The following is a 22,297-nucleotide window of genomic DNA, read 5'->3' as shown; positions in this document are numbered from 1 at the left end:
TTTTTTTTGGGAACACCCTTCCCACGACTTTAAGCATGGCACATTTTGCCATCGATGAGATACCCTCTGTTCTCATCCTTGGATCTTATGATCCCCCCCATCCTTCGTGGGGTACCACACACTTCAGTCCAAATGCTTCTATTAGTCCTTTACGACCATTCCTTGACTCTACTTGAGTCACCCAGCAGTTTTGGACTTGGTTAATCCATAAACCCGTAAGGTCCTACTTGTCGGGCACTAGCTCACTGGAATACACTTCTTGCATTCATGTCCTCACTCACAAGGACTATTTTCACAAGTGTTACTCTGACACTTGATTTTGTTCTCTGGGGCAACCTTTGCCCCTTTGAACTACTTGTCCATGTAATGAGAATACCAACTCATCTCTAAGTACACCCCTCAACTCCTTGGGTTTTTCTAGCATTTATTAAAGGTAGCCCCGGCTACCATTTCAAGGACTTGAGCCCTCTTCCGTATTTGACCTCCCATAGTAATTACTTCTGGTCTCACATTCATTAGCACCAACCTCGACTATATAAGGATAATCTTGTGACTCTTTTATTGCTTTGGAGTCTACATCTTTCCCATGATCCCAATTATAGTTGTTTACCACAACTATGTTAGCCCGTTTGTTGCGTCAAATGCTCATCTGGATCACATCCTCAACTCTCTAAGGAAACTTTATACTGTTCCCAAGATCCCAAAGTCGTTCTATTATTGGCCCTTTTCTATCCACCACATCGTGCCCAAGTTCACGCATGAACTTGAGTGGAGAGCCATGTCCTCTCGACATGCTACTCCTCAAGGATAGGCCCACTCCTAGGACCTTCCAATGCCAACATCAATGGTGATATACTTGAGGACCAATAAAAGTCAGACTAAGGAACAGCTCCGATACCAAGTTGTAAGCGACTAATTTTTCCATTCTACTTTAGTCACTTAACCACACCTTCGACCACTTGGAGGAGTCTCACTCACAACCTCCTTAAGTCCAATTCAAGACTTGGGACTTGCTAGCCCCGAGAATGGCATCCATGCCACTCATCCCTTGCTCTTAGTCCAGGTGCTCCACGTATCCGGTCCCAAGACCGACACCCCAAGGTACCACCGACATACTAGCCCGTTACGCTAAGGCCATGCCCCTTTACCTTGGTCATACCGATGGTCTAACACCACCTGCATCACAATCCCGTCTCTCAAGGACTGGACCATCCGTCCATGAATGATCATTCCAGATCTACTCCTTAGCATCCTTAGGATGCCCACAGACGTGGGGAATAGCCTTCCCCAATATCTCTTTTCTGGTCCCCACCAAGTCCCTTTCTGCCCATGGCCGTGTTCACCCACACTACCACTGGATTGAGGCCCACAGGCCCGACCACTAAGTCCCACAGTCCTCTGGGACTTCCTCACCACACGACTGTGTCCTTGGTCACTACTCCAGAGGACTGCTCCTCTTCCTTTCCACAGTCTGGGCCTTTGGGACAATATTTCGGAACACCGTGGCCTTACGCGAGCCACTTGGGTACTCTCCCCACCTATCGCCTTTAGGTGCTCTAGCCATGGGTTTAGAGCGAGGTTCCGTTGAGCCACGCCTGGTATCCAAGTAGGTAGTGCCACCCACACTTGGACTGGGAGCATCGGCCAGTCGATCCCCTGGGGGAACTAGAGCCGGCTCTTGAACACTTCACCAAGCTACCCCGCTTGTCGGTCCGTATTCACTCTAGTCTTGGACTTCCCAGTGGTCAGTTCATCACCCAACACTGGGTCTAGCCTTCCTGGGCCAAACTGGCCTTTCCTGGCCAAACTGGCTCCACTGCAGTCCTCCCCCTTACTATACTTTTGGAGCTCACCAAACCCCCCAGGGTCTGGGAGACGAATGCTTTGGGCTTTCACCCTCTCAGACTCGAACTCAGACTTGGACTCGGACTCGGACTCGGACTCGGACTCGGACTTGGACTCGGACTCGGACTCGGACTCGGGCTCGGTCTCGACCTCTATCTCAGTCTCGGTCTTGGTCCCGGTCTCGGTCTCGGTCTCGGTCTTGACCTCGGACTTCATCTCGGGTCCTTCTCAGACTCCATCTCGGATTCCATCTCGGGTCCATCTCGGACTCCGCCTCGGTCCATCTCGGACTCCATCTCGGACTCCGTCTCGGTCCATCTCGGACTCCATCTTGGACTCCACTTTGGACTCCACCTCGGACTCCATTCTCGGACTCCGTCTCGGTCCATCTCGGACTCCATCTCGGACTCCACCTCGGACTCCGTCTCAGTCCATCTCGGACTCCACCTCAGACTCCATCTCGGACTCCATCTCGGACTCCACCTCAGACTCCATTCTCGGACTCCGTCTCGGTCCATCTCGGACTCCACCTCAGACTCCACCTCGGACTCCGTCTCGGACTCCACCTCAGACTCCACCTCGGACTCTTCCACATGTTATGTGTTGGTCCTTTTTGGGTCCCTTTTTGGAGCCTCGCTTATTGCTCGCTTCGTGCTTGTTCCTCGAGCACTTTGTTGGGAGTTCCACTCCCGCTCTCGACCTTTCAAGTCGGAGCTTTTAGTCCAAACGTGTTGCGCTCGTTTGGCTTTCACTTCGGCCACTACCATGTGGCACCCTTTCCAGCTCCACTTTGGGGCCTAGGGATTTTGTGTCTCACATTAGCTTACCTTCGGCGCACCTTCGGATCCCAACATATGCCATTGCTCAACTTCGCAAATTGATACTTTAATTGAACTTTACATAAGTATATAGAGTTCTGCCTTGTAGAAATTCCTCCACTAGATCTCGCGCGTTCGCTAGGTTCTCTGGTTCCTATGTTGCTTCGCAATGTGGAAATCCTTTCCACTTCACATGGAACTCTCTCACCTCGCATTCTTATCGCTTGCTCTTGTGCGCATTGAGGATGACCTCGACTTTGTATTCCTCTTCCCTTTGGATAACCTCAGGTAAAGGTCTTACTTAGTCCTTGCGAAGCGGATCCTCAAAGTATGGCTTGAGTAAGTTCACGTGGAACACTAGGTGCATCTTCCCTATCTCTTGAGGAAGTTGGAGACGGTAAGCCACTTTACCAATTCGTGCCTCAATCTTGTAAGGCCCCGCAAACCTGCTTAAGGAACTCAAGATCAATTCATTTACAGGAATACATGCATTTTTACCTTTGGGTCAACTTTCGGCTGATCCCACTTGGTAGCCTGAGGTTCTAGGTATTCAGCCACACCTTGTCCCCAACGTAGAACTCTACATCCCGATGCTTCTGGTTCGCGTACTTGGTTTGCCTTTGTTAAGCCCATTCCAAGGAATTCCTCACTAGATTCCAAATGTTGAGTCTTTCCGCCGTGAATGCCTCCACTGCAGGTAACTCTCCATGATACTCAACCACACCGAGTTCCACAAAACCTTCAATAGCTCGCCCATTGATGACTTCCCATGGACTCACCCTAATACTCGAATGTGGTGAGTTGTTATAACACATTTCTGCAAGTCCCAAATGACTTAACCAATCGGTCTGGTCTCTTGAGACATAGCATCGCAAATAATCCTCCAACTGCCTATTCACCCTTTCCGTTTGTCCGTCTGTCAAGAAGTGTTAGTGCTATCAAACTTGATTTAATACCCAATACCTGTTTGTGGGTGATAGGCTGTGCTGAATTTCAACTTGGTGCGATACTTTTCTAAGAGAGTTCTCCAGAACCTACTAGTGAAGATCTTATCTTGATCTGAGATAATTTCTTTTGGCCTTCCCCACACTCCATGATGAAGTCCATCGTAAGACATTTCCACGGACAATCTGGAATTGGGATGCTTTGTAACAAGCCCCCACTCGCCTTAATCATGGCTTTGACTTGTTGACATGTTGGGCATGTCTTTATATAGTCTTGGACGTCTTTAGCCATATCTGGTCAGTGATACTTCCTCTTGAGTAAACCCATCATCTTGGGCATTCTACTGTGCCCCACAAGAGGTCCATCATGACACTCTTCTAAGGCTACCTTCCTTAGTTCCCCTTTTGGAACATACACCCTCGTTTGTTTGTAATAGATGAGTCCATTGCGTTTCGCATAACCCGTTTTTTCCTCCGTTGGCAGCTCACCTCTCTGGTGAGCTTCCCATGCCGCTATATTCCTCAGCAACACTTCTTGTGCTAGACCATCGTTCTCATATGCTGTCCATACATCGTCCTAAAAGGTTGCTGTCGTGTTGGATATCGCCAACTTCAAGCTCACTCTTCAACTTAGCATATCTGCCACAATGTTGCTCTTCCCAGGTTTGGACAGAATCTCGCAATCAAACTCAGCCAAAGCATTGGCCCACCGACCCTGTTTCCCTCTCAAGTCGGGCTGTGACAAAAAGTGTTTCATTGCCACATTGTTCGTGTAAACCTTGAAGTGTCTCCCAAGGTAGTGTCACCACTCCTTGAACATTTTGACTACCGCAAACAATTCCTTTTCGTGGGTAAGCCACTTCTGTTGAGCCTTGTTCAACTTTTTCGAGAAGAATGCTATTGGATGGTTATCTTGCTTCAAAATTGTGCCCAATGCAAAGTCTGAAGTCTATTATCTATTTCTACCTCAACGTCCTTACCAAAGTTTAGTAATGGCAACACAGGAGTGTTAAATAATAATATTAATTCTGTGTTGTAAGCTATTCAAGATCTTGGTGCAATGAAGGAGTTCTAGGAGAGGTTTGAGGTAGCAGTTTTGAAAATGGGTGATTGCAGTTTGTCTTGTATAATGAATGATGTTATAATGTCATTATATCTCACTGTGGTGAATTTTCTATGAAAATCAATTTGAATTTACACATGACATAAGTCATAAACTGAGCTGTCATACCCCATGTATACATTGTATAACCAGCACAAAAATATTATACACACAAGCAATTTAAATGTGATTGTATGCATAATATTTTTCATACAACTCAACAAAAAAAGTATGAGTCCAATAATGTGAATAGATGCTAAAGATTTAAAAACAACACATATATACATTAGTAAAATCAACTTTTGTTGGTAAATATTAGAAGGCCATTAAAAGATTTTAAAAGATGATAAAAGAATCATACCCAAAAATCAATAGCTACCTCAGGTTCAAGTTTGGAACGATACTGCGTGACCTCATAAATTCTAGTAGTTGCGTTGGCAGCTCTGCAAGCATGGTTCGCCTCAGGTTCGTTTTATCTGTTAGAGCGTAAGGATTACATTGACAGATAATAAAAACTCTATTTTTGAGCTAACTTACTTCCCATGTCGCGAAGCGGAACAAACTGCACAATATCTCTTTCTGCAAGTCGACCGTCTGAGGACTGCAGCTTCCGCTTGTCCGCATCTAAAACCTGCTTGATCGTCACAGCCACGTCATTCCCAGAAGGACAATAGTTTTACCTCCATCTCTGTAAAATCTGCCCCTCCTACGCCAACAATCAGAATCGAGAGTGGCAGTGAGGCTGCATTAACAATCGCATTGATGGTTTGATGTAGATCAGTAATCACTCCGTCCTATTTATAAAGATTAGTGCTCAACCAGGAAGATTTCGGTTGTATTTTACCGTGATGATTAGGAGCACGAAGTACTTTTGCTTCTCTTGTGAAATATACTCCGACGCTATCGACGATGCCATGTTTACCACCGGAGCGAACAACGTTGGACCCGCAAGAGCCACGCTTTTTAGAGCTTGTGAATAGGCACGAAGAATTCCATCGACGCCATCTACCTGTGTCAGAATGTGAGCCCGCTTGTCAGCACGTACAACGACTCCTACCTCAGCGCTGTGTCCATTTAGATTGAAACAGTGAGAAACTGGACTGTTCATCGGCTTGCCACCAAACCCCCAAGCAGCAAAAAGCTTATCGTAATCGTAGTGATACAAAACTTCACCCACGGATTCAATAGCCTGCCAGTTTTCAAACATGATTTCACTGTATCTGATCATGGATTGCTAGCTTACAATCTCGTAAGAGTTCGGTTTTCCGGAAGGGTCCAGGTAATGCAACGAGTCCTGCTGATGAGGATTGCCATTAGAAGCTGCCGGAAAGCCAAACATTCAAATCACAATACGGCAGGGAAATAGAATCATCCGAACCTGTAAAGTCGACTGCGACCATGAAACTCAGCTGGCAACCCCCACGTAGGTAGTCCAGAAAACTGTGGCCAGACGAGATCCTGCATCCCTCTACGTGAAGCTTTCCACCTGCCTGTGAAGAAAATTGAAATGCCTCAAGTCCAGAACATGCGAAAACGAAATAAGGTCCTAAAGGTGTGCAGTGAGCAACACGTTTAGAAAATCGACTGTATTGAATAGAACCTGATTATCCGAAGGCCGCTTCAGTTCAAACGAAACGGTACCACCAGCTGAAGCTTGAAGTTCGTTAAGCGACACCTGCGTAGATCTATATGGAATTTTAAACACCACCACTAGGTAGATACACTGCAAAATTAAATGGCTTACCCAATGAGGTCATGCCGACCATTTCCGTTATAATTGAAGCATTCAACTACCAATGGCCGATCCTGCAAAATATCTGTTGTTTAGTTTACCTGGTCGAGATTCATAATTACCATGTTCCCATTATTCAGTTGCTGCAGCGTAGTTCTGACCAGCTTCCATGTCGGATGGAGATTGTTTTTCTTGACCTCAGATTTATAAACAGGAACACTGCTTCCGTCCTCCCTTAGTCTTGAAAGCCTAAGAAAAGGATCCTGCAATTTACAATACTGTGAGACAATGAGCGAGTAAGATATCGACTTACACTCTTGGAGAAGAAGTCTTTGTTATTTAGATCCGAGCATCGTAGAACAAGTTCCACAATTGACTTTGAGTGCTGCATCTCTTCTGCTTTGATGGTAAGCGTTCCCATGCTCTTCACTCCAGTTTTATCTGTTCCACCATCCACCTTGTCTTGTAATAATCTGCTGAAAGATTGTCCAGGGGCAGCTACGACCTGTCGAAAGAATTTATCATTTAGTTGCATATATCTCCAATCACATTCTTACTTCTGCCAGTAGACATGTCATCTCTCCCAAAAAATCTTGCTCCTCAAGAGGAAGTTCCTGAAAAACATGGTATACCACAGTGTTTGGAATAGCTTTTAGAATTACCTGTGGATTTACTCCAGCATACTTTGTATCAATGTCATAAACTCGAAACCTGGACAAACATGTCAATCCTTGAAACAAAACGAATTGGTTTTCTTACAGTAGCTGCTGAATGTCTTGAAAACTGTATGAGACCTTTATGTCTGTCACCCACGACGGATTCAAAGTGTTTGATACAACTTCCGTTCGTCCTACTTCTTCCAGCACCCCGTCTTTCCTTATGAAAGCAACAGCCAGAGGATCACTCTAAAAATCAAAGAACAAGAAAGTTCTTAGTGGTGAAAAAATCCCTGTCAAATACCTTTGAAAGAAAATCTTTGTCTCGCAGCTTTGAAGCCGAGATCCACAACTGTAAACATAAAAGCAGCACAACGATCAATATGCAAAGAAGGAATGCATAAACAAAAAACTTGCTACTTGAACCTGTACATCCGCTGGTACACCCCGCGTTCCAGAAAGGAAGTCAGAAGGAACAGCAGTCTCCGTGTCTTTGTCTAGATTCAACACGTCCATTCCACCCACGGCGTCCATACCTCCACTCATATCCGAGCAACATGATCCCATCCTCAACAACTCAACTCGTGCATTCCACTACTAAACTCTCATATCTGTCATTGCAAGAGGAACCATAAAGAAATCCAGTCAAAACCAACCACAGACTAAAGCATGAGAATAAAAAAAATAAAATCCCTTGTCTCGTCATACAAAGCATGCAAATTGCAAACGTCCCCATCCCCCACTGTAAGAGCGAAAAAAAGAAAAAAAAAACTATACGGAAAAGCTCTTTCCAGATGCTACTGATGAACGAATTTCGTGATCTCACGATCAATGCGCCCCGGCTGGATCTTGAGAGGGCGATATTTCCACAGCGCGCCTCCCGAGAAGCCACGAATTCCACTCCAAATAACAAAATCCCCCCGCCCCCCCCCCCCCAAACAGAGCCGCCTCACTCACCTCATGGATCGAGCGATGCCGAATCCAGCTTCATAGCCCGCTGCTCCTCGCTGCGAATGCCCTAACTCCACTCGCCGCTGCGCATTCGCTCGCCCTGGCCGCGCATCGACGCATTCAAAGCCGAGGAGAGGGAGGGATTAGAAATGGACGACTCGATATGAACCTAGTCTTTTACTAAAACCCAGTGTCTCGTGAATTCGCATATTCCACCAGCAGGAATATCCGTTTAACGGTGGAAGAACATTCCGCCAGGCATAAACGCCGGTTAAACCCAGGATTAAAAGCTAAGATTGGTGCCGATCTGCTTGGCTGGAAAGTTCGAGAAAACTGTGACATCGAACTGTTAGAATGGACATAAGATCTGGCAGAGGTTCTTTTCCATCACATCGCCTCAGTGCAAACATGTAAGATTCTCACAAACTTGTACTCTAAATTCTCTGTTGTCCAATGGAGTTGTGCAGTGCCCGATTTCCAGGCGGTGACGCATAAATTGTTGGAAAAACGTTAGTATTCTGAGTGGTTTTAACCACAGAACTTGATGTAAGCTCGGTTGATCTTAGGGGTGGCACATTTGTTAAAAGATCACACAAGTTGAGCTCAACGAGAACAGAAATTACTTGCAATTTGGATGCAAGCAAACATGGTTATACATTATCCCAAGTGACTTTCATTTTCTTTCTTCTTCTTCTTCTGATAGTTGTTTTGTCTTTGCTGCATGAACCAATGTAAATTTGCATCTCTGTATGGAGAAGCAAATATACATTGGTTCATGCAAGAGACAGAGTAGATAATACAAAATCAGCGTGACAACGTTAAGAACGTCGTTTACTCTTTGAAAAATAGAAGTACGGGAGGAAAAAGCAAACAAATTTTGTATCTGCTTACATTTGTCTAAAAAATCTGATTGCTTTTGTTCATATCTCCCGTTCTTACAGTTTTCAAGTAAAAGAGAAAATCAGTGACTGAAAACCATAGGCCAAACCTTATGGATTGATCCATCGTTGCTCCTGCGAATACCCTAACTCCCCTCGCCGCTAACGCATTCCTACTAGTTAGAAATGGACTCGTGAATTCGCATATTCCACCAGCGGCGCAGGAATATCCCCTTCCCGGCTACCACATTTTCACTCCCACACACACACCACACCATTTCTATCGGCCGAGGCCAGTGACTTACTGGCTGGGCTCCAAGCACACGCCACCACCGCGCTCCCATGCCCGCCTTTGAGCACGCTCTCCACCTCCCAGGAGCGGCGATTCCAGATACAAACGCTTCCATCGCCGGAGCCCGCCGCCACATAGTTCTCGTCCCGGCTCAAGCACGATCGGCTCAAGCTCGTCGCCACCGTGTAGCCCGGCCCCCTGAAAGTCGCCTTGAGCTCCAAGCTCCTCACGTCGAAGAGCTTGAGGACGTTGTCCTTGCCGCTGGTGAGCACCGTCAAGCCACTCCGGGACAGCGACACCGAAGTTATGGCCTGTGGCTCGTGAGCCGTGAGCTCCTTGGCCAGCTTCCCTGTTCGGGTGTCCCAGAAGCGCAAGATCCCGTCCGTGTGGCCGGAGCAAATCGCTGAGCCGTCGGAGGAGATGCAGAGAGAGTTGCAGTTGCTGTGGAAGATCATCGTGTGGAGGCTGTAGCCCGTTTGGAGGTCCCAAGTCTTGATGGTCCTGTCCGAGGCCGTGCTCGCGGCTCTCGCGTTGCTGATGTCCACGGAGGTGACTTTCTCGGTGTGGCCTGTGAGGACGTGCTTCACTCGGCCGGAGCGGGAGTCCCAGAGGTAGAGCTTGTGATCGCTGCAGCCGCCGAGAACCATGTTGTTCTCCGGGGTGAGTGCCAAGTCCAGTAGTGAGCCGAGAGCGCCGGTGAGAGTTTTCGTGGGAGTTCCTCCGCGCTGAGTGTCCCAGAACTTTACGATGCCGTCGTGCCCGGCTGTGAGGAGGGTGTCGCTGCTGTGCTCGAAGATGATGGCGGCGCAGCCTCCCTTGTCGTGAGCACGAAGTGTGTGGCGGACTTTGCTCGGCGCGCCCAGCGTCATGTAGCTCTCGGCGCCAGCTTCCGAGTGCCTTACAATGCCGTCGACTTGGAGCTTCGCTAGCTCGGCAAGGCTGTTGATCTTGCAGCGTTCCATCATGTCAGCATACATGGCGTTAGCCTTGAAGCAAAATGAAAGAAGCAAGTTAGCAAAAGCTGGAAGAAAAACGCAAGTTCATACCTCATTAAGTCGATCAGCGTCTTGCATTTTCTGCGTCATCCAGCGATCAACGAGCATATTGTTCTCAGCCTCTATGGCTTGGAGGCTCGATTCGAGCTCTTTCACTCGGAGCTTTAGCTGTGTGAGCTCCTCGACGAGCACAAGAACAGCGTTCTCCTTTGCTTCAAAGTCCTTCTCCAATTGGCTTATACGCGCCCTGCCATGTCCTGTAGGATGTTAAAACTCATGTCAAGCTTTTGTGGAGCGAATGGATGGAGATAGCAAGAGCTACATAAGAAATGATCGATTCAAGAGTGACCAAGTACCTCGCGGAGCTTAGCTCGTGTTGGATCTCCAAAACAAGCGCGTCCTTCTCGGCCAGTTGCGCTCGTAGAGCTTGCGCCGTTTGCATCTCTACGACGAGCTGCTCCGACACATGAGCCTGGGTTTTGTAGCTCTGGGACAACTCCTGCTGAAGAGATTCCATCTTCTCCTGGATCTCCGTGCCCTGAATTTCAATGCCGCGCCCTCTTGAGCTAAGATGCCACAGAAACAATCGCGAAATCGAACCTGATTCGTGAGCGCCCGATCGAGCGCCGCGACCAGCGATCCATGAGCTCCTTCCTCGACGGCCTTGCGTCGCCGCAGGGCAACGCATGCTTGAGCAATGGCGGCGGCAGCTCTCTCCTCGGGCACCGGCATCCCGCGAAGGCGAAACCCTAGAACACGAAACGCATATTCTTCTCTAAACGGAATGTGCGGTTCTAAAGCAGAATATGTGATCATTAAACGGCATATGTTCTCACATTCTTAGGGCTAACTACGCTCTCACTCGCATTGGGCGAGGTCATGGCGGCGGCCCGGCGCTCTCTTTTCAATCGGATTCTTGGAGCGCGCGCGACACTACTGGCTCAAGATGGCCAAGCTGCGAGCAAGGTTTGTGGTGTAATCCCAGTGGCGGGCAATGGCAGTGGATCTGATGCAATGCGATCTTTTTGGGGATTTCCAGACTGCTGGGGTTTTAGCAGCGTCATCCAAGCTCCAAGACGAAGAACGGGGGCATAATCTCCGCAATGGCCTCGCGCTCTTGGGAGCCGCGGCAACGAGCGTGTTTGCTGCTGCTGGCTACGTCTATGCCGATGAGGCGGATCATGGCTTGCCCCCGCCATCATACAAGTGGCCTTACAATGGGATTTTCGAGGCACAGGATCACGCATCGTAAGTTCTTTCTTTTTTTTAATCTCAAGATTTGCTCACCTTTTTCTTTCCTACATTTTTTGATAGGATCCGTCGCGGGCATCAAGTCTATGCCCAAGTCTGTGCTGCGTGCCACAGCATGCAATACATCTCATACCGCCATCTTATCGGTGTGGCTTACACGGAGGAGGAGGTGAAGGCTATGTCGGCCGAGATTGAGGTGACTGATGGGCCCAACGATGAGGGGGAGATGTTCACTCGCCCCGGCAGACCCAACGATTTCCTGCCAGCTCCATATCCGAATGAGCAAGCTGCTCGAGCAGCGAATGGAGGAGCGTATCCTCCAGACTTGAGCTTGATGACGAAGGTACACGCTAGACGCTTTCTTTGTTTCTTTCTTCAAGTTTTGCGCGTTTCTTCTTGCAGGCCAGGTTCAGTGGTGATGACTACGTTTTCTCTTTGCTCACTGGCTATCGCGAGCCTCCCGCTGGAGTCAAGGTAAGCTAGATTTTTTTTCCGGAATGAAGCTTTTTTCTTTCTTTACCTTTTGATAGATCAGAGACGGACTTCACTACAATCCATACTTCCCCGGGGGTGCCATTGCAATGCCACAGATTTTGATGGATGGGGCTGTTGAGTACGAGGACGGGACTCCCGCGACTGCATCTCAGGTTTCTATGATCTCTGCGAAAAATCTTGGCTAACTTTCTCTTGCTCGTATCTATCAGATGGCCAAAGATGTGGTTTGCTTCCTCGCCTGGGCAGCAGAGCCAGAGATGGACGAACGCAAACTGGTGAGTGAATCTTTCACTCTTCTCGTTCTTCGATCTTAAGTCACTGATGGTGCTCTCTTGGCTTTGGTTTTCTAGAGTGGATCCAAGTGGTTGTTCGCTATAGTCCTAATGTTCTTCGGAATTACCTACACCAAGAGATGGAGGTTCGCTCCCATGAAGGCGCGGAGACTCGTGTTCGATGTCGTGAACTAAACGAAGAAACCGAACTGGATGGAAAAAATTTTGTTTTGTAAAACGTTTTGATGGAATAATGTGAAATAATCTCCCCCTTTCGTGCCCTAATTCTGGAAGTCTCGGTCTAAAGGGAGCGAGGCGCAATCTGCGTGGAGGACACCAGTCTCTCGGCAAGCTCCGCGAGCCAATGGCCTCCCATGGCCGTTTCTAGGGCGAGTGTTTGAGGTATGGCCACTGCCGAGCGCCGGAAGAACCCTAGCTTAGATCCATAGATTCTTGGATGGAGCATTCTCTCGCTATACAATTCGCGCATTTGCATCGTCGCTGGAGCCAGGAATTTCTTCGAGCACTTCTCGAAATATTTCGCTCCAGATAATCCTCTCTCTTGCTTCTCAGATCATGGACGACGATTCCTGCGCTACGCCGATCCCCCAGGATCATCTCCACGACGCGATGGAGGGCGCCGAGGTCGCGCTGCGATCCACGCGCGCCTCGCGCTGGCTCAAGGACGAGACCATCACGCTCGTCCAGGCCAAGCGCGTCTACGAGCAGGAGGTGGCCGAGGCGGCGAGCCGCGGCCAGATCGTCAACAAGGAGCAGAAGTGGAAGAGGATCTCCAAGAAATGCGAGGACGCTGGAGTGGTCCGCGACGCATCGCAGTGCCGCAAGCGCTGGCAGAACATCGTCCGAGACTACAAGAGAGTCAAGGATTGGCAGAACAGGAACTCGCGGCAATCCTACTGGCTCATGTCCGTGGAGGAGAAGCGCGAGAACAAGCTCATCGTTCCTCCGGTTTTCGACAAGGATATCTTCGAGGAGCTGGATCACTTCCTCGCCAACAGGCCTGGAGTGCCTCCCACGGTGTATGATTCGGAGAGGATCGTCCACCAGCAGCACCATCACTTCAAGCGGCAGCCGCAGGTGGACGATGGCGCTCACGATCACGCCGCTGCCGCGTTCTTGCAGGCCGGGGATTTGTGTCCTCCATTGCTCCAGATCCCAAACGGTGAGCTCAAGTTCTTCTCTTGGTTTGATTCGTGATTGATCGCGAACTTGTAGCTCCATCGTCCAACGACGAGCAGGGGATTTCTTCGTCCGGGAAGAGGAAGCGGCCCAAGCCGGCGCCGGCGGAGGATAGCATGGACAGGCTCGAGGCGATCTTGGAGAAGAACACCAAGATCGTGATCCAGATGCAAGAGAGGATGTGCGAGAAGCACGAATCACACCTCGAGGCCATGGTTCACGCCATTCAAGAGATGACCTCCTCCTTGAACAAGATGATTGACAAGCTCTAAGGTTTTTTAAAAATCTAATTTTAGCATATTCAGTTTTTCGAATAGAATATTCTTTAAGGTATGAGGTTATTTTTAGCATATTCGCTTTATTTGTTGAGAAATATTCCCATAGAGTTTAGGTAATGTCGTGTTTGCTTAGAAATGTAGTGGCCAGAGGATTGAGGAGCTTGGCAAGCGCCCAGGCGATGGAGCCATCCATTTCAAAGCGCTTGTGGCAGCAATCCAAGCGCGAGGCAATGGTATGTCTGTATCATCCATTTGTGGTGTCCATCGCTGCTGGGACGCTGGATCTTCACAGCTTCCAGCGATTCATAGCGCAGGATTCCTTCTTCCTGACGGCATTCGCGAAAGCGTAAGCTCAATCGACAGAATTTTCCTGTTGTTCTTCACATTTTTCTTTTAGCTATGGTTTGGCCATAGAGCGCAGCGATGATCGAGAAGTTAAATCTGAGATTTGCAAGCTCCAACAGGCTGTGTACGAGGAACTTGAGCTCCATTCTTCCCTCATGAAGGTCTCTTCCAAAGCTTTTCTTTTCTTTTCTGTTTTTTTTCGTCTTTTGATTTGTAAGAATTTGCCTTCTTGCAGGCTTGGAACTTCGATCATACACCACCATCGCCAGCAACTTGTGCTTACACAGATTTTCTCCTCGCAGTGGCTGCTGGGAAGAAAATTGAATGCGAGAAAACTAAGGTGCCGATGCTCGCTCTGGCAGCAATGGCTCCGTGCATGCGTCTCTACGCTTTCCTAGGCCAAGAGACGAGAGTTTTCTCTCGAGAAAATCATCCATATCGCGACTGGATTTCGACTTACTCGTCGCCTGGTTTCGAGGTAAAATCAGTTTGTTCTTGGATGTTTATGTTTGAATCTAGTTCTGAGCTAGCTTGTCTTGGCAGACTGCTGCTACTCGACTCGAGCAGCTTCTCGATAGCCTCTCGGAAGCTCAAGAGACTACGGCAGCGGAATTTCAGAGTATGCAAAGTTTGTATCACCGTGCCATAGCGTACGAGGTGAGCTTCTTCGATGCCCAGGAAGTGCGTGGCAGCAACGCTTTTGTCCCGCTGCTAGAGAGTGTAGCACTCAAGGATCGCAACTTCGTCCTCATCTCTGATTTTGATTCTACTTGCACCGTCTCTGATTCATCCCCAGTTCTAGCGGAGCTGGCTATGGCGGTCGATCCAAATGTAAGGAGGAAATGGAGCAGCCTCTCGGACGAGTATTTCAGGGACTACTCCAAACTCCTGGAAGAAGTTGTTCTTCGTGGTGGTCGCGAGAAAAATGGTAGACTTTGTTTCGTAAATGTTAAAAAGAACTGACCATATTGTTTTTCTTTGTGTGAAGAGTACGACTACGATGCGATCAAAGAGGCTCTCCAAGTTCTTTCCGAGTTTGAGAAGCAAGGGAACGCGAAAATCGACGCCTCCCGCGTTTTGCAAGGCATTAAGATCGATGATATCAAGCAAGCCGGACAAAACATGGCACTTCAAGCTGGCTGTGCCAGTGTGCTTTGCAGGCTAAGTTCCAAAATCTCTTGTCAAATCCTCTCGGTTTGCTGGAGCCGGACCTTCATCGAAGCAGCTTTCTCCAAAGGTGAAACGAGTTTTGTTCCTTTTCGTTGTTCTTACTCTTGCAATGCCAGAGAATATCACCAATGTTCCTGTCCATTCCAACGAACTCGAAAACGATGGGAACTTTACAACCGGGAGCTTGATCAGACGCGTCGAGACACCGATTGACAAGGAAGAGACGATGTTTCGTGAGATTCTACACGCTCCGGACGACAAGTTTGTGATTTTCATTGGAGACAGCCTCACGGATCTGCTAGCCTTGCTCCGAGCTGACATTGGAATTGTTCTAGGAACGAGCTCCAGCCTCGATCGAGCCTCCAAAGCCTTTGGAGTGAAGATCGTGCCACTCTTTTCCGGCCTCGTCCAGCGGCAGCAAAGCTCTCGATCAGCGTGGAGAAAAGAGGAAGGAGTTTTGTATCGAGCTTCTGGATGGCTGGAGATAGAAGCGTTTCTAGCTGGTAATTAGCTTAAACTTATCCGCTAAACATCGATTTGATACTGCTGGGCTAGTGGTAGAATAGTTCCCTGCCACGGAACAGACCCGGGTTCGATTCCCGGGCAGTGCATTTCCCGATATTTTCATTTGTCACTGTTAAAATATCTGGCATCACATAAATATCCCAGAGTACTCCACGTGGCCCGCGCTTTTTCGCGATATTTTTCGTCCACCGCTTGCCACGTGGTTGTCTAGCCCTATGGCGGCGGTATATTCCTCGGTGCCTACTTCTCATAGGCCGATAAGCTTTGCTTTCATTCCTGGTAGCTTCACCACCGCCTTGGCTCCATGCTACCCTTGCGTTTTGTGATTGTCTGGATCGGATGAGCGTGATGCTTGGCGGATCTTGAGGAGATCGATCGGCGTTGCGCTTGCTAGGGCTTTGGATTGGAGCTGCTGGAGGTGAGCTTTCTTGCGAATCTTGGCCGAAATATCTCCTCTGCGCTCGGAGACGATGATTGGGAGTAAGAACATCGCCGTCGCCAATGCCACAATCCACCACAGATTGCCGCCGAATGCAGCTCAATCGTGGGAGCACGACAGGGAATCTTGCGGCGAGTCGAGATTGCGGAGCAGGGCTTCGTCGTCGCCATCGTCGACGCTAACATCCGAGACCTCTAATCAATCCAAGAACTACTCTGGCGATGACACGGTATGGATGAAATATCTCTTGCTTGCTTCTTTTCTGGAAATTCGAGCGATTTCGCTTGTGATTCTGGCAGAAGGAGGAAGAATCCATGGACACGGCCTGGACGGATGACAGGCACTCCTCGTATCTAAGCAGCATGGAAGAGATGTTTGTGAGAAATATGTATGACCGGGAGTACTGTGCTGTGGATATCTGTGGCGAGGCTGCCTCTTCGTGTGATCAAGACTGTGTGGAATCGAGGCCTCTTAGCTTCTTCAAGGTTGGTTCTTCGTTTATAAACTTTTCAAGCTCTCAATTCAGTTTGCTCTTCGTTTTTTTGTTCACAGGTGATGCAAGGTGGTGGATGGCAACCATTGCCGTGTCGAAGGCTCCACTCTTGGGAGCTTCCATCTCCAAACATATTTTCCAGCCCCTGGGTGCGGCACTTTACATCATCCAAGTCGGGTGCTGTGGACGATCAGACTGATCCAACTGCCGCTACTCCTCCCAAGGCCAAGGAGAGACTGATTTGCAGAACTTCCACTGCCTACGAGCTCGAGGACGACGTTCCAGAGGTTCCCGACGTTGAGAACCGGGCATCGGTGTGGCTGGAGAGGATAAGCAAGCGCTCAACAGTGTCGTCCACTGGGAATTCCACGGCTGACACAGGTCACTCTCCCAAAACCACCAGAGAAGTAAACAAGAGGAGAGAAAAAAAATAGCTCATTTGTTGATTTTCAACTCTGATCTGATGTTCTCGTGGCTTGGTGGATCAGATAAGCGCTCAGCTAGAGATGCAAACTCCGATTCTACAAAGTCCGCCTCTCAACAAAAACACCACCCTCGAGTTTCAATGATCGAAACGATAGATCAAGTGAGTCTTTTCTTTCTCTTTGTTTCGCGGGGAGATTCATACACAGTGTTGCTATCATCAGGTGGTGCCTTTAAGAAGTGATAGTGATGCCGAGGGAGAAGAACGGAGCTGCAAACTCCGCAAGATTGTTTCGAGCAGCAGCAGTAGCGATCGAAGCGATCGAATTTACAGCGCTAGAAGAAGGCGAAGGTCGTGAAAGAAACTCGCAAAGAGCGTGTAATTTCCAAGTCCTCCATTCTTTTTTCTAGAAATCTATCCTATATCCATCTCTTTATCGAGTTCTCGTGGTCAGTGTTTCAGACTTTTTGTTTGGCTCAGGAAAAAAAAGCTGCCATTGCGACCGTGTATGGTATTAATGTCGACGTGGACAGTTACTAAAAAATACCCGTTAAGATGCTAGCATATTCCTTTATGTTAGGGCAGTAAAGAGGTTTTGGTTTTCCTCCTGGGCGGGAAGATCTATCTCAGGGTATGGCGACGCGCGTGGCTCCTCGATTCAATCCGCAAGACGAGAATGCGGCTCCGATGAGCGGTAAGATCTCTTCCTTTTCATCTCGCTTTCGCCGACTGTTGCGTTGCCGGCAGGGAAATCCGTGATTCCTCCAGCTACGATCCAGCGGCCGAAGCTGTCGAACATCACAAACAAGCAGCAGCTCCCATCCGCGACGCCCAAGCCTAAGATCGCTCCTCTGGGCAACAAGATCGATGCTGGGAGAACGCCTCTCAGGAATATTTCCAATGTGCGAGCAAAAATTGGAGGTAAGCGATGTTGGAATTCTAGCCTTTGAATTCTCTTTCTCTGGTCAGGGGCGGCGGCGGCTCCTCAGGAGAGCAAGGCGGACGAGTGGGCGAAACAGGGAATCGAGAGGGTGCATTTCACCGGGGATGATATGGAAGCTCTCCGGCAAAAGCTTGAACACCAAGGTGTGTTAACGTTTTAAGGAGGAATTTGTGTCCTGTTTTAATGCTGTGCTGCTTGTAGAAATGGAGAAACGAGTCAAGGCTGTGCTCTCCTTCCGGACAGAAATCTTTCCGGTGTGGCCTCGGCCTGCTCCAAAAGCTGATGTAAAGTTGTCTCGTTACTTTGCTACCCTCTTCTTACACCGTTGTGGTTGCAGGGGCCTTTCGACTGCGATGGAAAACTCAAGCTGGATACGTACGAAGAAGTTTCCGACGTAGTTTTTGGTAAGAGTGTGGTTAGTTGGTGCTTCAGGAAGTTTGATTTTCCGGGTTTTTGCAGCCGATATAGAAGAAAAGGATGTCGAAAACTCAGAGACCGGATTCGAGGCAATATTTGTGGTTCGATGACATCACTATGCATATGCTAATGTTTCCGGTGTAGGGTCTTTGAGTTCTTGCGCATGTCGTCATACAAGGTAGAATTTCCATTCACTTTACTCGGTCCTGTTTGATATTTGTGCTTGCTGATGAATGCAGGTGACTGCAGCAGTTTAGATTCTTTTTATTTGAGCCGGTAAAGTGAGATTCTAGGCGGGCCTTATGTGTCTATGGTTCTTTCCGTGATTAAGCGAATGCTCTTCTCTTTCCGTCTCCAAAAGCTTTACGTGACTCGTGGCTTTTTGTGGGTATATCCTTCCTGACTTTGTCTTTGTCAAGTCGACTGGTTAGTAGTTTACTATTCGTTGTCTATGTGGTTTTGTTCTTTTCTTTTTTCTACTTTTTTTTTAACCTTTTTATTTTCGTCCTTCCTTTTTTGAAATGAGCTGAAAGGCGCAGATTGATGAGTCGCTTTGGTTGATCATGGGAGTTTTTTCATGTCTAAGGCTGATATGGTTGTTGTTTATAGCATACCAGACATCTGTCTGCAGCTCTCAGAAATTCTCGCCACAGTACTTCGAAGTATCTTCAGTGCTGACCCCTGGCCACTCTGAATTCGAGCAGCACGCTACTGAATTCTGGACTTACGATCGAGCTTCTGGCGCTTGGTTGAAAGTGGATATCAGTAAGTTTACTAGAAAGAATCCAAGGGACAACAACGGAGAAATCAAGGGGGCAGCAACAGATACGGAGACTGAGTTTATTCATCCTTACAGTGGAAGGGTCTCCCTGATAAAATTTACTGAAGTATCTCTCTGGAGCAGTGGCCACAGCGGGTCTATTTACGAGAGGCTATGGAATGGAGTCCAGTGGGTGATCATTCCACATGATTTACCGGACTCAGCAGGGTATGGAACTGGCGTTTACTCTGTCAACCGAACTATGCTAACTCTCTCCGATTCTGGAAGATTGTACCAGGTTTGATCGTGTCCTACGCTTTTTATCATTACTATGTTCTAAGAGTTTGTTCGGTGCTTGGCAGCTTCAGATAGATGCAGAAGGACATCTTCACTGGGCAAGCTCGGGGCCCTGGCCGTCTTCAACGCCCTCTACGGAATCAAGCAGCATATTTCTAAAAAAGTCTGCATTTTTGTCTAGTGATGGAAGCTCTCTGTTCTTCACTGCATCAGACGGTTGGCTAGCAGAATTATGGTCCCTCAATCCTGTAAGGTACGCTACCAGGACTGATATTTGCGTTTTTGATTTTTGATTTTGTAACTTTCAATATAGGTGGACAAACCATGGTCATCCTCGTGGGGGAGATGTAGGCCATGTAGTCGATGCTGGAGGTTTTAGAGCCGGGGTAATTTTTACTGTCAGGTAGCCAGATATTTGTCGGTTTCAGATGAAACAGGTTTTCCGTTTCAGCACAAATGGCGACCTCTATGAATACGATGCAAACGCGAAGCCCGCTTGGAGAAAGCACATTCGAGACGGCTCATCTGTTGAAGACTACGAGTTGGCACCCGTAAGTGGATTTTCAGCTCGTGATTTTGCAGGGAGCCGCACTTTCTCTATTTTTCTCTTGACAAAGGTATATAGACGCTAAACCTCGATTATTTCGCTGAAAACTGAGATCATTCTTTTGCAGAACGGACTTTTGGTGGAAAGACGACTTGCTCAAGCAAAATGGCGCTGGGTGCTGCATGCAAAGCCGCCGAATGCTCGCCTAAGCTTGTCTCTAGGGCCTGTGTTTACTGTGAAGAATGGAAACACCAAGAATCTCTCGTTCTTTTTAGTGTCGGAGCATGGTGTGGTCTACGAGTACAACCTGCCGTTCCTACACGGTACAAGGTTCTTTTCCAGGACTCTTATTTCATTCTTTGAGTTTTGAACTTCGAAAGAACATTGCAGGAAATATAAAAAGCACCACCGGCGCTCTGCAGAACGGAACATGGACAGATCACGGTCGGCCAGCCGATGCACCCGTGATGGTTTCAGTTCCCGGCGTAGCTTTGAGCCTGGAGAGGATCTTCTTTACACTTCAAGATGGACGGCTTGGTGAGTTACATCTAGACGGCTTTGGAGGTACCAGTGTAGGACCGATATCCCGTTCGAGCTTGGCGAAAAAACGGGATGGAGGCTACGTATGGTCGGTGTTTGAGGCCCCGGAGAGTGAGGGTGGGAACTCCGACTACTGCTCGACGTCACTTGGACCTTCAAACTGCTTGGAAGGCATTATGGACAGAAGTAGTGACTTCACAGGTGATCACAGGGAGCAGCAGCAGGGTATTTTTCATGGTGGTTCTACGGTACAGGAATGGTTTCGAATAGGAAAAGGTGGTGACCTCTTCCGGGCAAGGGCACTTCTTTTCGGAAAGTCCATCTTTTTCGTTGGACGAGATGGTGCGGCAGCAGAGCGGTTCTTCAACGGCAAGGTCTGGCTGTGGCTGCGGCACGACTTTGCCTTCCAGATTCGTGCGGTATTGGGAGTTTACAATGCCAGCGTTTTTGTGACGGACTTCCATGGAAGCTTGCTTATGCGAGAGTGGAATGGCAACGCTTTACAGTGGCTCAATTGCTCGGCTCTCGTGGGGGGCTCGACAGTTATCTCTGGTAGTCCCTGGGACGGCCATTTCGGCGACGTAAGAACAGATGCGCAGTTTTATATTTCTCCCGGTGGAGACTTGCTCGAATTCATCGTAAGCACGTATTTCTCAAGCTTTAGTGCGTGCGTTAACAGTTTGTTTCCAGGTAGCGTTTCGAGCTTTTAGCTGGAAGAATTGCGGTCACCCTCCAGATACTCCGGTTGCTGCAATTGTCGACCAGGAGGTCTTCAGATACCGAGTCATTTTTGTGATTGGCACAAACGGGAAGCTGTACCAGTTCAATCGGGTAACAAGCTTCTGGCACACTTACCAGCAGCAGCCTACACAGCTCCGGCTTTCACCGATTCCAGGCGTGGTTTACAGGCCCAGCTTCCTCAGCACCTCCGGATCCCTGTTCATGCGCTCCGAGAATGGAAACTTGGTGGAGTTCGGCTGGGATTCAGCAAATGGATGGTTTTGGTCAGATCACGGCACTCCAGCACCAAACAGCTACGTCGCAACCTCACCCGGCCCGTGCATGGACGAAGATGGCAGCGTTTTCGTGGTTTCTTCGACTGGAAGAGTGCACGCAAGGCAGCTTTCTGGTGGAAAATGGAGATGGCGGGACTTTGGGCATCCTCTTGCGGGTGAAAGTGACGAGAAGAGGCATGTCTTCGTGGTGGAAGATTCAAAGACAGGGAATGCGGCTGACTTACTGGTTTCGTTTGAGGGCGAGTGCGATACTACGGTAAGCTGATCGATCTCGCTCCACTCTACAAGGAATTCCTTGCTCTTTTCTTTTGCAGATCGATTCGGTGCGTCCGGTGGCCTCGAGCAAAGACACGGTAGCGTTCGTCTTGAGAGATGGCAGAGTACGTGTTTTTCTTGAAGTTTTCTGGGGGAGATGATCGAGATGTTTGTGTGATCTTTGCAGCTAGCGGAGCTCAAGCGAGACGGAGATGGATCCAACTGGGAATGGGTGTCGATCGTGGACACCCCAGCTTCGTCCTGTCTCTCAAGCTACTGGACACAAGACTCGTGAGATCCAAAGTAAAGATCTTCGCGATAGCTCTAAGAACGAAGCAAGTAACTCACTTGTTCTTCGCGATAGCTCTAAGAACGAAGCAAGTAACTCACTTGCTCTTTCAATGGATCTCTAGTTTA

The 22,297-nt window shown here is 48.5% G+C and overlaps 8 protein-coding genes across 15 annotated transcripts; 6 read left to right on the top strand and 2 right to left on the bottom strand.

The window, feature by feature from the left end:
* Positions 1-4,972: 4,972 nt before the first annotated feature.
* Positions 4,973-8,210, bottom strand: LOC9630989 (protein BONZAI 2). Of its 4 annotated transcripts, none has more exons than XM_002990273.2 (17): positions 8,055-8,210; positions 7,518-7,708; positions 7,402-7,449; positions 7,201-7,346; positions 7,104-7,152; positions 6,999-7,055; positions 6,755-6,946; positions 6,564-6,704; positions 6,454-6,515; positions 6,310-6,394; positions 6,088-6,199; positions 5,953-6,029; positions 5,767-5,898; positions 5,554-5,718; positions 5,390-5,503; positions 5,247-5,340; positions 4,973-5,185 (listed from the first exon to the last, which is right to left on the bottom strand). In XM_002990273.2, the coding sequence occupies exons 2-17, from the start codon at positions 7,662-7,664 to the stop codon at positions 5,085-5,087; spliced, it is 1,722 nt and encodes a 573-aa protein (XP_002990319.1). In that variant the 5' UTR covers positions 7,665-7,708; positions 8,055-8,210; the 3' UTR covers positions 4,973-5,084. The 4 variants fall into 4 exon arrangements, with proteins under 4 accessions (XP_002990319.1, XP_024519934.1, XP_024519932.1 ...); XM_024664166.1 differs by having other exon boundaries at positions 7,524-7,708; XM_024664164.1 differs by having other exon boundaries at positions 5,554-5,898.
* Positions 8,211-9,084: 874 nt separating this feature from the next.
* On the bottom strand, positions 9,085-10,960 carry LOC9631034 (autophagy-related protein 16). The gene is made up of 4 exons (XM_002990272.2): positions 10,814-10,960; positions 10,570-10,751; positions 10,265-10,460; positions 9,085-10,204 (listed from the first exon to the last, which is right to left on the bottom strand). The coding sequence occupies exons 1-4, from the start codon at positions 10,943-10,945 to the stop codon at positions 9,179-9,181; spliced, it is 1,536 nt and encodes a 511-aa protein (XP_002990318.1). The 5' UTR covers positions 10,946-10,960; the 3' UTR covers positions 9,085-9,178.
* Positions 10,961-11,052: 92 nt separating this feature from the next.
* Positions 11,053-12,512, top strand: LOC9631033 (cytochrome c1-2, heme protein, mitochondrial). The gene is made up of 7 exons (XM_002990318.2): positions 11,053-11,179; positions 11,253-11,461; positions 11,528-11,807; positions 11,867-11,938; positions 11,995-12,111; positions 12,169-12,234; positions 12,310-12,512. The coding sequence occupies exons 1-7, from the start codon at positions 11,093-11,095 to the stop codon at positions 12,424-12,426; spliced, it is 948 nt and encodes a 315-aa protein (XP_002990364.2). The 5' UTR covers positions 11,053-11,092; the 3' UTR covers positions 12,427-12,512.
* Positions 12,513-12,532: 20 nt separating this feature from the next.
* LOC112342410 lies at positions 12,533-13,764 on the top strand. The gene is made up of 3 exons (XM_024664182.1): positions 12,533-12,633; positions 12,805-13,414; positions 13,468-13,764. The coding sequence occupies exons 2-3, from the start codon at positions 12,808-12,810 to the stop codon at positions 13,701-13,703; spliced, it is 843 nt and encodes a 280-aa protein (XP_024519950.1). The 5' UTR covers positions 12,533-12,633; positions 12,805-12,807; the 3' UTR covers positions 13,704-13,764.
* A 62-nt stretch (positions 13,765-13,826) lies between these two features.
* Positions 13,827-15,885, top strand: LOC9631032 (bifunctional TH2 protein, mitochondrial). Of its 4 annotated transcripts, none has more exons than XM_024664181.1 (7): positions 13,827-13,942; positions 14,002-14,055; positions 14,124-14,215; positions 14,290-14,532; positions 14,598-14,982; positions 15,043-15,291; positions 15,341-15,885. In XM_024664181.1, the coding sequence occupies exons 3-7, from the start codon at positions 14,210-14,212 to the stop codon at positions 15,733-15,735; spliced, it is 1,278 nt and encodes a 425-aa protein (XP_024519949.1). In that variant the 5' UTR covers positions 13,827-13,942; positions 14,002-14,055; positions 14,124-14,209; the 3' UTR covers positions 15,736-15,885. The 4 variants fall into 4 exon arrangements, with proteins under 4 accessions (XP_024519949.1, XP_024519948.1, XP_024519946.1 ...); XM_024664180.1 differs by having other exon boundaries at positions 14,107-14,215; XM_024664178.1 differs by having other exon boundaries at positions 13,827-14,055; positions 14,107-14,215.
* Positions 15,886-15,966: 81 nt separating this feature from the next.
* On the top strand, positions 15,967-17,541 carry LOC9631031. Its single transcript, XM_002990316.2, has 5 exons — positions 15,967-16,417; positions 16,488-16,673; positions 16,741-17,062; positions 17,170-17,267; positions 17,329-17,541. The coding sequence occupies exons 1-5, from the start codon at positions 16,220-16,222 to the stop codon at positions 17,461-17,463; spliced, it is 939 nt and encodes a 312-aa protein (XP_002990362.1). The 5' UTR covers positions 15,967-16,219; the 3' UTR covers positions 17,464-17,541.
* Positions 17,542-17,641: 100 nt separating this feature from the next.
* Positions 17,642-18,818, top strand: LOC112342411. Of its 2 annotated transcripts, XM_024664183.1 has the most exons (8): positions 17,642-17,799; positions 17,853-18,026; positions 18,075-18,191; positions 18,250-18,332; positions 18,386-18,452; positions 18,508-18,554; positions 18,610-18,643; positions 18,705-18,818. In XM_024664183.1, exons 1-7 carry the CDS (start codon positions 17,739-17,741, stop codon positions 18,616-18,618), a joined length of 558 nt encoding a protein of 185 aa, XP_024519951.1. In that variant the 5' UTR covers positions 17,642-17,738; the 3' UTR covers positions 18,619-18,643; positions 18,705-18,818. The 2 variants fall into 2 exon arrangements, 1 of the variants encoding a protein (XP_024519951.1); XR_002990961.1 differs by having other exon boundaries at positions 18,508-18,643.
* Positions 18,819-18,986: 168 nt separating this feature from the next.
* LOC112342408 lies at positions 18,987-22,286 on the top strand. Its single transcript, XM_024664177.1, has 9 exons — positions 18,987-19,523; positions 19,588-19,775; positions 19,836-19,925; positions 19,974-20,139; positions 20,197-20,392; positions 20,460-21,247; positions 21,300-21,881; positions 21,940-22,005; positions 22,068-22,286. The coding sequence occupies exons 1-9, from the start codon at positions 19,029-19,031 to the stop codon at positions 22,173-22,175; spliced, it is 2,679 nt and encodes an 892-aa protein (XP_024519945.1). The 5' UTR covers positions 18,987-19,028; the 3' UTR covers positions 22,176-22,286.
* Positions 22,287-22,297: the final 11 nt, after the last annotated feature.

Source organism: Selaginella moellendorffii, unplaced genomic scaffold, assembly GCF_000143415.4.
Source record: "Selaginella moellendorffii unplaced genomic scaffold, v1.0 SELMOscaffold_107, whole genome shotgun sequence".
NCBI lineage: Eukaryota > Viridiplantae > Streptophyta > Lycopodiopsida > Selaginellales > Selaginellaceae > Selaginella > Selaginella moellendorffii.
Note: the sequence above shows the minus strand (reverse complement) of the source record. Positions and strands in the feature narration are given on the sequence as shown.

Coding starts and splice junctions, on each gene's coding strand:
- LOC9630989 (XM_024664164.1), bottom strand. CDS start 7,664: ATGGGATCATGTTGCTCGGATATGAGTGGAGGTATGGACGCCGTGGGT. Junction 7,347..7,401: donor ACAAAGATTTTCTTTCAAAG/GTATTTGACAGG, acceptor TTTGATTTTTAG/AGTGATCCTCTGGCTGTTGC. Junction 6,395..6,453: donor GGTCGGCATGACCTCATTGG/GTAAGCCATTTA, acceptor AATTCCATATAG/ATCTACGCAGGTGTCGCTTA.
- LOC9631034 (XM_002990272.2), bottom strand. CDS start 10,945: ATGCCGGTGCCCGAGGAGAGAGCTGCCGCCGCCATTGCTCAAGCATGC. Junction 10,752..10,813: donor ATCGGGCGCTCACGAATCAG/GTTCGATTTCGC, acceptor ATTGAAATTCAG/GGCACGGAGATCCAGGAGAA. Junction 10,461..10,569: donor CACGAGCTAAGCTCCGCGAG/GTACTTGGTCAC, acceptor AGGACATGGCAG/GGCGCGTATAAGCCAATTGG.
- LOC9631033 (XM_002990318.2), top strand. CDS start 11,093: ATGGCGGCGGCCCGGCGCTCTCTTTTCAATCGGATTCTTGGAGCGCGC. Junction 11,808..11,866: donor ACTTGAGCTTGATGACGAAG/GTACACGCTAGA, acceptor TTCTTCTTGCAG/GCCAGGTTCAGTGGTGATGA. Junction 11,939..11,994: donor AGCCTCCCGCTGGAGTCAAG/GTAAGCTAGATT, acceptor ACCTTTTGATAG/ATCAGAGACGGACTTCACTA.
- LOC112342410 (XM_024664182.1), top strand. CDS start 12,808: ATGGACGACGATTCCTGCGCTACGCCGATCCCCCAGGATCATCTCCAC. Junction 13,415..13,467: donor ATTGCTCCAGATCCCAAACG/GTGAGCTCAAGT, acceptor GCGAACTTGTAG/CTCCATCGTCCAACGACGAG.
- LOC9631032 (XM_024664178.1), top strand. CDS start 13,889: ATGGAGCCATCCATTTCAAAGCGCTTGTGGCAGCAATCCAAGCGCGAG. Junction 14,056..14,106: donor CTGACGGCATTCGCGAAAGC/GTAAGCTCAATC, acceptor TTTTTCTTTTAG/CTATGGTTTGGCCATAGAGC. Junction 15,292..15,340: donor CGAAGCAGCTTTCTCCAAAG/GTGAAACGAGTT, acceptor TTGCAATGCCAG/AGAATATCACCAATGTTCCT.
- LOC9631031 (XM_002990316.2), top strand. CDS start 16,220: ATGATTGGGAGTAAGAACATCGCCGTCGCCAATGCCACAATCCACCAC. Junction 16,418..16,487: donor ACTACTCTGGCGATGACACG/GTATGGATGAAA, acceptor TGATTCTGGCAG/AAGGAGGAAGAATCCATGGA. Junction 16,674..16,740: donor GGCCTCTTAGCTTCTTCAAG/GTTGGTTCTTCG, acceptor TTTTGTTCACAG/GTGATGCAAGGTGGTGGATG.
- LOC112342411 (XM_024664183.1), top strand. CDS start 17,739: ATGGCGACGCGCGTGGCTCCTCGATTCAATCCGCAAGACGAGAATGCG. Junction 17,800..17,852: donor GAATGCGGCTCCGATGAGCG/GTAAGATCTCTT, acceptor CGTTGCCGGCAG/GGAAATCCGTGATTCCTCCA. Junction 18,027..18,074: donor TGTGCGAGCAAAAATTGGAG/GTAAGCGATGTT, acceptor TTCTCTGGTCAG/GGGCGGCGGCGGCTCCTCAG.
- LOC112342408 (XM_024664177.1), top strand. CDS start 19,029: ATGGGAGTTTTTTCATGTCTAAGGCTGATATGGTTGTTGTTTATAGCA. Junction 19,926..19,973: donor GGGGTAATTTTTACTGTCAG/GTAGCCAGATAT, acceptor TTTCCGTTTCAG/CACAAATGGCGACCTCTATG. Junction 22,006..22,067: donor TCGTCTTGAGAGATGGCAGA/GTACGTGTTTTT, acceptor TGATCTTTGCAG/CTAGCGGAGCTCAAGCGAGA.